Source organism: Myotis davidii, unplaced genomic scaffold (assembly GCF_000327345.1).
Source record: "Myotis davidii unplaced genomic scaffold, ASM32734v1 scaffold545, whole genome shotgun sequence".
Classification (NCBI taxonomy): domain Eukaryota; kingdom Metazoa; phylum Chordata; class Mammalia; order Chiroptera; family Vespertilionidae; genus Myotis; species Myotis davidii.
The window spans coordinates 1,987,254-1,999,722 of NW_006296634.1; the positions used below are offsets into that span (position 1 = coordinate 1,987,254).

General features: G+C 40.1%; 1 protein-coding gene across 1 annotated transcript in view; it reads left to right on the forward strand.

Annotated features, from left to right (window-relative positions):
* HSPA9 (heat shock protein family A (Hsp70) member 9) overlaps window positions 1–12,469 on the forward strand; it is a 15,589-nt gene that overhangs the window by 564 nt on the left and 2,556 nt on the right. Inside the window, exons 2-12 of the mRNA XM_006772483.2 lie at window positions 684–742; window positions 972–1,059; window positions 1,662–1,843; window positions 2,999–3,123; window positions 3,683–3,756; window positions 3,836–3,942; window positions 4,409–4,571; window positions 4,992–5,084; window positions 8,940–9,149; window positions 10,475–10,702; window positions 11,442–11,622. Coding sequence (XP_006772546.1) covers window positions 684–742; window positions 972–1,059; window positions 1,662–1,843; window positions 2,999–3,123; window positions 3,683–3,756; window positions 3,836–3,942; window positions 4,409–4,571; window positions 4,992–5,084; window positions 8,940–9,149; window positions 10,475–10,702; window positions 11,442–11,622 — 1,510 coding nt within the window. The remainder of the gene's footprint in view (window positions 1–683; window positions 743–971; window positions 1,060–1,661; window positions 1,844–2,998; window positions 3,124–3,682; window positions 3,757–3,835; window positions 3,943–4,408; window positions 4,572–4,991; window positions 5,085–8,939; window positions 9,150–10,474; window positions 10,703–11,441; window positions 11,623–12,469) is intronic.

Below are 12,469 nucleotides of genomic sequence, written 5' to 3' on the forward strand. Positions count from 1 at the left end.
CCAACGAGTCGGAGACGACTGCTCTCCTCTTCTGTAAGATACATGTGTGCAAGGACCCCGCTGCAAAGATGAAATGAAGCAAGAACACACCTTAATAAATCCAGAATCGAGTTCCCGTTCTTTTGCTTAGGAATGTTTGTGTAGTTAGTTCCCCCACATTTTGGGGTTAAGATTGTCCTGTTATTTCAAAAAATGTAAGCAAATTGTGGGAAAGCCATGGTGCTTGTTACCACGTACGATCAAAAGCCTACATCTTTGAAGAACTGGAATTGTCTTACTGGGGTTAAAGAAAGGCTTGGAAGTGACCTAAAATTAGGTGGTAACAAAGGTCTTTTCTTTGATCCAGGTTGGAGGTTACTCCTGAAAAAATTTTTTTTTTCTAAGTTGACCCCACAAGATTTCTTATCCTCTCTCTTTAAAGCAGTTGCTTGGCAGGGTCAGGGTAAATGTTTCTAAATAAACTTATACCTGCAATACACACCTATACGTAGGGCTTTATTAAACTTGCTGCTTCAGTACCCCAATGCCTCTTACACATGAAACGCTTCATCATTTCAGTATATTTTATATATGATAGCCACCCAGTTAAGTGGAATGAGAGTTCAAGACTTTCAGAAGAATAATTGGAACAAGTTCAAGTTTTCATATGTAATAATGGCTGATGTAACTTTTTTCTTTTTTAGGATGGCTGGAATGGCCTTAGTCATGAGACTTTTAGAATTGTTTCAAAGCGGGACTATGCGTAAGTGTAACTTTATTTCCTTTGAGAGATAAATTCTAAACCCCAGAGCAGTGGTCTCTAACTTTGTGATTAATGATTCTGTTCAGGAAAAGACACATCTGTATTTTCAGATTATGTAATGTGCCACTATTCCCACAGTACCTAATATTTTCTTATGTACTATTCCTGTAACCATTTTGGAGATCACTGTTAAAATGGTAACTATAGCATTGTTTTAAATGCTTTACAGATCAGAAGCAATCAAGGGAGCAGTTGTTGGTATTGATTTGGGTACTACCAATTCCTGTGTGGCCGTTATGGAAGGTAAACAAGCAAAGGTGAGCATGACTTGAAGCTCTGGGTCACAATTGCATGGTGCTGATAATTGAATGGATTTGACTTCCAAGGATTTAGGTGTGTCCTCTTGGACTACTAAATTACCATTGGGATGGGTTACAGATAGATTACAGATTACTTCTGTTATCAATCCCAAGTGGAGCTCCACATAATACATGGGCTGCAACCTAAGTAAAGCATCTTAGGAGATTCCTATTATGGTAGCTATTCTTCCAGAAGTTTCCTTACTTTTTTTATGACACTTTTATTCCCACTAGGTTCTTGATATTTAGAGCACCTGAGATTCTTGAATTGTTTCTTGGCAATTTTTATATGCCTGAAACTTTTTAGCCATTACCAAAAAAATTGAGAAATGGATTTAATTCTTCTAGAAGGAAAGATTACCTTGTCCTTACATTGACTATGAAAGCTCTGATTTATATTCTGGTTTTCTTTCTGTTGTTTCAAAATAAAGATATTTTGAACATCCACTATTCTTGAGCATTTATGTTGTGAGTTGACATCTGTTTTGTCATAAATGATTAATACAAAGACAGTGGTGGTCACTGGAACCTCATTCTCTGTCTTTCTTTGGGTGTTTTAGGTGCTGGAGAATGCTGAAGGTGCCAGAACCACCCCTTCAGTTGTAGCCTTTACAACAGATGGTGAGCGACTTGTTGGCATGCCTGCTAAGCGACAGGCTGTCACCAACCCAAACAACACATTCTATGCTACCAAGCGTCTTATTGGCCGGCGATATGACGACCCTGAAGTCCAGAAAGACATGTGAGTAATTACAAAAGCATAGTTATTTTCGAAGGCCACACAAAAGAATCTTTTAGCAAGTTCCCTTGAGCACATTAGTAATTTTATGTGTCCCTGGGGGCAAGGCCTCTCCTGCCAAAAGGAATCTCCTTCAAAAAATTTATTTTTGCCTCCACAGATTAGGTCTTTGCTGTGTATAGATGTGGTATATGAAGATTTGGCTAGTCATTCCTAGGCCATGTAAATTGGTGTTAAATTTGTAAGGCAGATAGTGGCATGTGCTGATGAGATAGTTTTCAAGGTTTGTGTTGTGGCATGTTATCAATACTTCATTACTTTATATGGCCAAATAATATTCCATTGTCTGGATATATACATTTTGTTTAGCCATTTATGTTAATGGACATTAAGTTTGCTTTCCCCTTTTTTTTTCTTGACTTTACAGAAAGGGATAGAGCCGAAACCGGTTTGGCTCAGTGGATAGAGCGTCGGCCTGTGGACTGAAGGGTCCCAGGTTCGATTCTGGTCAAGGGCATGTCCCTGTGTTGCGGGCACATCCCCAGTGGGAGATGTGCAGGAGGCAGCTGATCGATGTTTCTCTCTCATCGATGTTTCTGGCTCTCTATCTCTCTCCCTTCCTCTCTGTAAAAAATCAATAAAATATATTTTTTTAAAAAAGAGAGAGGGATAGAGAGAGAGAAACACTGATCAGCTGCCTCTTGCACAACTGGGGATTGAACTTGCAACCTGGGCATGTGCCCTGACTGGGGATCCAACTGGTGACCTCTTGGTTCATGGGTCAATGCTCAACCATGAGCCACACCAGCCGGGCCACTTTTTAGCTATTATGAATAATAATGCTGCCACAGGTTTTTGTGTGAGCGCATGTTTTCATATCTCCTGGCTAGATACTTAGTAATGGAATTTCTGTGTCCTATAAGTGATAACTATAATCATTTTCCAAAGCAGCTGCTTAAGTTTTTTGTTTGGTGGGAAGTAGAGAATGTTTGGGTTTCATCAGGGTGTTTTGACATGTTAATGTTTACTTTCTAAAGGCTTTCATTAAATTCATTTCTGAAGTTCTCATTGACCATGGATTTCTGGGGATGGGAGGGTGGATATTCATGGTAGATTACCCTGCCATGTTTTTTCAAATACAATTTTTGTGTCTTGCAGTAAAAATGTTCCCTTTAAAATTGTCCGCGCCTCCAATGGTGATGCCTGGGTTGAAGCTCATGGAAAACTCTATTCTCCAAGTCAGATTGGAGCATTTGTGTTGATGAAGATGAAAGAGACTGCAGGTGAGATGTTTAGTTCACGTCTGGGAAAGTACTAAGAACTGGGTGATTTATCTGAGATCACTAGCTTTTATACCCCAGTGTCCCTTGGATGAGTCTGGTGGCTTTTATACAGAAAACCTAGGGATGGCAAAACTCTTCATACTATTCTCTGCAGATTGAATACATCTTCCAAATTTTCCTAATGGTGGCTTTCTTGGTCCTTTTTTCCAGTAGGGGAGGAGTAGTTTGAAAGCCAAAAGATGACACATAAGCTTTTGTCTGTTAGGTAAAAGTTTAGAACTTCCCATTGATGATGAAACTAGTAGTCATTTTAAGTCATTCTGGTTGTTGAACTTTCACTGAAGTGTTAGAGGTGAGGTCTTGGTTTTTAATTATTATCTTCAGTTGGAGTATTTTCCTACAAGGTCTCTACATGTTAGGTCTTAGCACGCTGAAAAACTGGTGTGTGCTGTTTGTGGCTCCAAAAGGATGATATAGGTTGTTAGGTTACATTAGTAATTCTGTTACCTATTTCAACTGACAATCGCATGATTGGATTCGTTCCTTGATTCTTTTCCAGAAAATTACCTGGGGCATACAGCAAAAAATGCTGTGATCACAGTCCCAGCTTATTTCAATGACTCACAAAGACAGGTGAGTCAATTAGCATTTTTATTTAGGAAATTAGTGGTATTTCGGACACAAAGGTGGAAAAGGCTTTTTTCTTTTTTAGGCCACTAAGGACGCTGGTCAGATAGCTGGACTGAATGTGCTTCGGGTGATTAATGAACCCACAGCTGCTGCTCTGGCCTATGGTCTAGACAAATCGGAAGATAAAGTGTAAGTCTATATAATAAACTCCACCAAGATTCATCCTAAGTCATCATTTTGATTTCTTAGTGATTGATTCTTGTATTTAGACTAAAAATATACTGCCTTGATGTTCTGCAAGGCTGTATAATCTGTTTTTCATTCATTTCAAGACTTTTTATTTATTTACTATTTTCCCGTAATTACTGGTCTAATAGGGTCATTTCCTCCCCTCCAAAAGAGTGGTTTTGCTTTTAAGTGAATTTATTCATTTCAATTGTATGTATACTTCACATGTTAGGGCCATATGTTAATACAAATGTCACACAATTATCAAATTTCATAATTATACTTTGGGGAAAATAGGTAAGTTTATTTGGTTATTGAAATGTATGTTGGCATAGGTTCCACCATGTGCTGGTCAGATATGTTTTCATGTTTGTCCATGTTGTAGCATTACTTTTGTTCCTTAAGGCCTTCCTTTTTTTCTTTCTAGCATTGCTGTATATGATTTAGGTGGTGGAACTTTTGATATTTCTGTCCTGGAAATTCAGAAAGGAGTATTTGAGGTGAAGTCCACCAATGGAGACACTTTCTTAGGTGGTGAAGACTTTGACCAGGCCTTGCTACAACACATTGTGAAGGAGTTTAAAAGAGAGGTTAGTTACTGGTGTGGTTAATCTGTAGACATCGGGATAGTGAAAATTTCCTTACTCAGATAGCTGCCCTGAATAGAGCACTAAATTTTTTTGCCCTGAGTAGAACACTGAAATGTTTGTGTTTCTGTTGAAAGGATATGGCACTCTTTGTACAATATTGAAAAAAGAATTCTGGGAACTCCTTTTTTTGAGCTAGACTCCTACGGTTGAAAGAACTAAGATCAGTTCTGGCCTTTGACTCCAGGCATAGATAGCCCTTTTAGAATAGGTTTTCTTTTCCCGACAGAATTTTAAAGGGAAGAAGTAACTTATGCTTGTTTATAAAGTTAGGCTCTATTTTAAATTGTTAACAGCGTATCACTGCAATTTAAGAGTATTTATCACCTCATTAATACTAGCATTAATGTCTTCACTTTGTAGACGGGAGTTGATTTGACCAAAGACAACATGGCACTTCAGAGAGTTCGGGAAGCTGCTGAGAAGGCTAAGTGTGAACTCTCCTCATCTGTGCAGGTGAGACATGGACAAATCCCAGCAGTCTTGATGGATCTTTTCAGCCTGAGCTTACTTGAATAGCATATTTTAATGGTCTTACCATTTGCTGATTGGTGGTAAAAACCTTTCCATGAGCAAAGGAGCAGGTGGTGTGTGTGTTTTAATGGGTGACCTAAATTTGTTAACCATCCAAATCCGAGGTTATGTGTACTGGAGCTAAAATCTAGACTAGCAGTGTGCAAAGCTATAATTGCTACCCTGTAAATATCAGGAGACTCTCAGCACTGCTGTCTTCACTTAACTCAAGATACCCCTTTGTGTGGGTCTCTAATAGTTTCTCCTTTAATTTGAATCACTGATCTAGAAAGTGAGCTATGAAGGCTGGGGTTTATGCACCTGAGCAAGTTTTTCCCTCTGGGCATCAGATTTGCTCAGCATCTGTTTTAAGGTGTCAGCCTATCCTGCTTCATTTCAGAGAGATGAAGCTTCACTTTGCTTTAATAACCAAGAATAGGGATGTAGAAAGTATGGTAGATCCCGGTCAGAGACGAAACAAGGTGGAAGGCAAGAGATTTAATTTCAGGTTCTTAGGTGGCAGAGAAACAACCTGTGACTACTTTAGTAGTTTGATTACCAATGGGAGGAGAAGAGGTGTTAAACTTGAGTCAAACCTGGAATTTCTTTTTTTTAAGTAGCTATGAGGAATGATAAAGTTGTACAAAGTCACCCATGATGATGATGATGTTGCTTTGTTTCCTGCTATCATACAGAGTGGCAGAACTTTGCAACATGATGGGTTAGGGTTGAAATATTGCAGTCTGCCAGAGAATAGCTTATAATTCTTCCCAGGGGTCTGACACTTTTTGGAGGGGAAGGTTGGTTGGTTTTTATGTGGCTGTACAGTAGGTCCTCACTTGATATCATCAATAGGTCTGTGAGTTTTAAGCAAAATGTTGTATAAGGAAACCAGTTTTTCATAGGCTATTTGATAAATTCCTATGACATCTCATTGATGTTATAACAAAATGTTATTCAAAGACCTGCTGTATCCTATTGATAGGCATTAGGATTTTTTTTTTTCTCAGCATTTTGTCATTGTAGCAAGGTATATTGAGCATCCTTGTACATTAATGTTTGTGCATGTATGATTATAAACCTTTAGGATAAATTCTGAGAAACACTACCCTTGTTCGTGTAGTTTAGTGTGTTGTGGGAGGTGGACGTTATATAGAACATTATATAAAATGTCAAAGATACTTAAAACGTCAAGCCAGAAGTAATGTAAAGAAAGGTTAAGAGTGGCTCTACAAGTAGACTGTTGGGGTTCAGGTCCTATTTCATCACTTAGCAGTGTGACCTTGGGTGAATGACTTAACATTTCCATTCTATAAAATGCAGATAATAGTACTACTTTTCCTCTTAGAATTTCAAGGATTACTAAATTCATACATACATGTAACATGCTTAGAATGTGTAGTAATAAGTTCTCTGAATGTAAGTTATTAATGTACGAGAAAGGCAAAGTTAGATTTATATTAGAGGAACCTGACAGTTGACAGAGATGTTGGACATAGCAAGGAGACGTCTGAAAGATGAGTTAATTAGGAAATGCTGAATTAATCAAGTATGCAGTGCTGAGAAGGGGTCAGTGTGGCCAAAGTGCAGACAAGCATGGGACCGGAGGCTAGAGTCCTAGCTTTATAGATTTGTTTTGGTATCTGTTCTGAGAATAAACCAGTAAAAACTTTGTGTGGGGGCAATAACATGGTCAGATTTGGGTTTATGAAAAGCACTTTGGCCGATAGAGCACAGTTTTATTTTCAGTGGGGAAGGGTTCTGTGGCAGAAGGCAACGTGAGTGGATGTGGGAAATCCCTGGGAGGTTATTGTAGCCCATCAGTTGGTAAGAGAGAGGACTGATAGTGAAAGATACTTGGATTTGAGGGAAATGAAGGACAAAACTGTGATGAACTGATTTTATAGAGTTGAGAGTCCTGGAGTTTTTCAGGTTGTCATTAACTTACAGCATATAGAACTACACTAAAACAGTAGCCACTTGTGGATATTTAAAGTTAACTACAAATTTCAAATTATGTTCCTCAGTTGTGCTAGCTGTATTTCAGGAGCTCAGCCATAAGTGGCTAGTGGCTGCTGAATTGAACAACGCAGATTATAGAACATTGTTGGTGTCACAAAAAGTTCTATTGAATCATATTGGTTTGGATGATGAAATTCTATTTTCTAATTCGGATTATTGACAGTTTGCAAAGAAAGAAGGAAATGGTCAATGGTGTTCTTTAAGGCAAAACCCAGTAACACTGTTTCTACAGAAGATGTGTTAACTCTCATATTAAGCATTTAATAGTCCCAGTACTTTACTCAAGGAAAAGTTTAAGGATTTGCTCCCGAGTCTTTAATCCCTGCGGGCCTTGCTTTGATGTGAAGTTAGAGGAGAGGCATAAGGTAATTCTGTTCCCGGGGGTCCACCCCTAGGACATCTGTTTCAGCATGTTCAGTGATGAGATTTTTTTGGTCTAAATATTCTTTTTTTAAAAAATATATATTTTATTGATTTCAGAGAGGAAGGGAGAGGGAGAGAGATAGAAACATCAAGAGAGAGAATCATGGATTGGTTGCCTCCTGGGTGTCTCCTGGGGATGGAGCCCGCAACCCGGGCATATGCCCTGACCAGGAATTGAACTGTGACCTCCTGGTCCATAGGTCAATGCTCAACCAGTGAGCCACTTTGGGCAGGTCTAAATATTTTTAATCCATGCCTTATTAGGATTTGGGGTTTATTAAATATTAGATACTACATGGTCTGATTGTGGCCATGTTAGCAGTTCTCTGTGGATATGATGGCAGTAAAGTCAGTCCTTGTAGTTAAAGAGCATCTCTGTTGTTCATAGCTTTCTAATCGTCTTCCTGAAACAAAGCCCTGGCTTGGTGGCAGGTTATTTGGTTCGGAGCATATCTTGGATCTCTTGTTGTTGTTTATAACTACCGTAGGTGGAGTTTTTTAAAACTTGGTGGAAAAAACAGTAGTGTAATTCTTTTTCCTATAAAAAAAATATTTTTTATTGATTTCAGAGAGGAAGGGAGAGGGAGAAAGAGAAGCATGAATGAGAATCATTGATTGGCTGCATCCTACATGCCCCACATTAGGGATTGAGCATGTAAACCAGGCATGTACCTGTCTGGGAATTGAACTGTGACTTCCTGGTTCGTAGGTCTGTGCTCAGCTACTGAGCTACACTGGCCAGGCTGTAGTATGGTTCTTAATGTACAAGGTGGGGCAAAGGTAGGTTTACAGTTGTTTGTATAGAAAATATAGTAATTAATATAGGAATGAACTGTTTCGCGTACTCACAACCTTAAATGTCATTTTGCCCTACCCTATATATTTAGTGGTAGAATATTTCTTGTCTCCTGAACAGGGCTTTTTCCTGCTTCTCTCCTCTGATCTTCATTGTTTAATAATAAAATTCTGAAGTGTTTTTACCTTTGGAGAGATAGGGTTGGACTCTTAAAGAGTCACTGTGGTAGCTTTTCCTTTAAAGTAGGTGTGACCACTGTGGCATTCAAAGTCTTCCTGTCCTATAGTATTTATTGAATAAAGAAACTTGCCCTAACTGGTTTGGGTCAGTGGATAGAGCGTCAGCCTGTGGACTCAAGGGTCCCAGGTTCGATTCCAGTCAAGGGCATGTACCTTGGTTGCGGGCACATCCCCAGTGGGGAGTGTGCAGGAGGCAGCTGATCAATGTTTCTAACTCTCTATCCCTCTCCCTTCCTCTCTGTAAAAAATCAATAAAATATATATTTTTTTTTAAAGAAAGAAACTTCACCACTACTGATCTCCCTGCTTCCTTTGCAGACTGACATCAACTTGCCATATCTTACAATGGATGCATCTGGACCTAAGCATTTGAATATGAAGCTGACCCGGGCTCAGTTTGAGGGGATTGTCGCTGAGCTAATCAGGAGGACCATCGCCCCATGCCAAAAAGCCATGCAAGATGCAGAAGTCAGCAAGAGTGACATAGGAGAAGTGATTCTTGTTGGTGGCATGACTAGAATGCCCAAGGTATGGATGGATCCATGGAATTCTCAACTTGGCAAGCAGAAAGGACCTGCATGTTTTTTGGGGGGAGACAAATGGCTTATGTGTAGGGATATGAATATGTGGCCTTTCTTCCATGGTTATCCAGAAAGGATGAATTTGTGCTTTAACTGAAGAGTTCTTTTCAGCCTCTTTTTTAAATTCAAGGATATAAGAAAAAGGATTAGGAAGGGCAAAATGTCCTTGGGGTGGTGACTGGGAGAATTCTGAACTTCAGTCTTAAAGAATTTTTAGGAATGAACATGAGGTCAGAGATAGCTTAAAACCTTGATACTGCCCTGGCCGGTGTGGTTCAGTTGGTTGGGCATCATCATGTGCACTGAAAGTTTGCTGGTTTGATTCTCAGTAGAGCATATGCCCAGGTTGATGTTTCTCTCCTTTCCTCTCTAAAAATTCAGTTAAAAAGTATAAAACCTTGACACTAACTGGCCTCTGTGGAATAATTTTGGACATGTGTCTTTACAGCATAGTGTTTAAGGCTTTTAATTAATTGTAACTCTTCAACAGAGATTTGTGCAATGATGCATTCTATTCATCAACACATCATTCTGAAAAGACAGGTGTGTAGAAAGTTAATGACTGAGCACAAACTGTTGAAGAAGCAATTCTTTATGACTTTCATGGAATTATCTTGGGCCTTGATATTAAATTTTCAAGTATGTGGGCTTAGGAAAATATGCACAGAATAAATCTGGAGAGGAAACAAGAGGCTTTGGACCTGGATGATATTCTGTTAGCAAATATCCTAGATGCTATTTAAATAGCACTTTCCCCTAGCATTATTTAAAAAAGGAGGGAAGAGCATGTCTCATGTTAGCACCACTGTTGTCATGGTATGATCTCTGCACTGCTTCCTTTTAGTTGGTGTTTAGTTGATACATAGATCAGCTACCTCCTGCATGCCTCCTACCAGGAATCAAACCCATAACCTTTCTGTGTAACAGACAATGCTCAACCAACAGAGCCATACCGACCAGGGCTACACCATTTCTAATGCAATGTATTGTATGGGAAACCAGATAACAAACTTAACACTAATTCTTCCCAAATTTAAAAGGCTATGAATGACATATGTGAGTAAAGTAAATGAGTGTTACCTACATGATATACTCGGATCATTAACAAGAATTCAACTATGAAATACTAGTAATTTGAGTGAAATTCTTGGATCTGAAGCAACTTGTCCTGTGATTTGCTATGGTCTTGGGACAGGTGTGTTCTCTCTCTCCATCTTGGGCAGTTAGTTGCTTTGAGTAGTGGGTGACAGGTTCTTTTCTCTTGGTGCTCAGCTTCAGCAGACTGTGCAGGATCTCTTTGGCCGAGCCCCAAGTAAAGCTGTCAATCCTGACGAGGCTGTGGCCATGGGAGCTGCCATTCAGGGAGGTGTGTTGGCTGGTGATGTCACAGATGTGCTGCTCCTGGATGTCACTCCCCTTTCTTTGGGTATTGAGACTCTGGGAGGTGTATTTACCAAACTTATTAACAGGAACACCACTATTCCAACCAAGAAAAGTCAGGTAAGAGCCTCCCCCTTCTACCTTGTCACAGAGATTAGTAGGTTCTGTGAGGGATGTGATTGGAGTTATTTTTGTGAGCTTTTCCCAGAAAACTTCACTCTTTAACTTACCAAAAGAAACCTCATCATTTGGGACTAAATTCTCTATATTCTTCTGTTCTCAAAGGCAATAAAAAGAATGGCCTGACCAAGACAGTGCAATGAGCTTCTATTATGGGTGACTGATGGGTGTCCTGTGATGCCAGGCAGGGCTATTTGGACAATGACTTGGGTCTTTGGATTAAGAGTGATGTCTTGACTTTTCTAATTTTGATGTTTTTATGGAAAACTGGCTATTGCTATATTTGTGCTGTGATGTATTGTCAACACATCATTCTGAAGAAAAGTATGTGGTGACGTCCTGTGACTGAGCACAAAATGCATGTCCTATCTCTGACCTGTTTCCTCACATGAGCATGTTTCAACATCTCGTTTTTTTGGCACCTTCTCTTGAGGCCTTCTGTGCCAATGCTGCATCTTTTTACAGTGCATTTGCTTAGAGAAACAATAGCTATTGGGTGCCCTTTTGCTGTGCTAATCCTACTCCTGTTCCCAGCAAAAGACATAAGCCTTTGTTCTGAAAATTGTGTACAGTAGGACTCTTCCAGTATTACAGTGTGAGTTTCTTTCTTTGGCTTGTCCTCTGTGTAAGGGGAGTAGTTTAATTAGATAGACAACCCAGAAAGTTTCTTTTTCCCTAGGTGTTTTCTACAGCCGCTGATGGTCAGACTCAGGTGGAGATTAAAGTGTGCCAGGGTGAGAGAGAGATGGCTGGAGACAACAAACTTCTTGGACAGTTTACTTTGGTAGGTATTGGGAATCCTAAATATGCTCCTTTCTTTTTTATTGTACAGTTAGACTATATTTCAACCCCTATTAATAGTACTGTTAATTGCTGAAACACAGGTAGTTTGTTATCTTAACATAGTGTACATACAAATTCTGCAACTGAAGAGCCCTTGGCTTCAATTTTTACCTGAAAGCCTTGCTTGTGCCTTAGGAACTTTAAGAATATTATAAATATACTAGAGGCCCAGTGCATGAAATTCGTGGGGGGAATGGAGGTGACCCCTCGCTTCAGTCTGGCCTGTGCCCTCTTGCAGTCCGGGACCCCTTGCTCCTTAGCGCTCCCACTGCTGCACTCACCAGCCAGGAGCCCAGCTTCTGGCTGAGCGGCCCTCCCCCGTGTGGGAGCGCACTGACCACCAGGGGGTAGCTCCTGTGTTGAATCAACTAGTTGTTCTGCCATAACGGTTGCTTAGGCTTTTATTATATAGACTAGAGGCTTGGTGCACAGATTCGTGCACTGGTGGGGTTCCTCAGCCTGGCCTGTGCCTTCTCACAATCTGGGACCCCTTGGGGGATGTTGGACTGTGGGTTTCAGCCAGATCCCTGCAGGCTAGGCTGCACCACCACAGCTGCACTTGCCAGCCATGGGCCCAGCGTCTGGCACCTGTCAGCTGAGTGGTGCTCCCGCTGTGGGAGCACACTGACCACCAGGGGGCAGCTCCTGTGTTGAACATCTGCCCTGTGTTGGTCAGTGCACATCATAGTGTTTGGTTGTTCAGGCTTTTATATATATAGATAGAAGATATAAGACAGGGAAATGTTCATAGACAGTGCTAAGTAGGAGAAATTTTTGGTTACTAATTTAAGAGACATTTGATATTACTGACTTCTAATTAGTGTTGCTTACTGGTTCTTGGTGAGATGAACAGTAATGAGATTT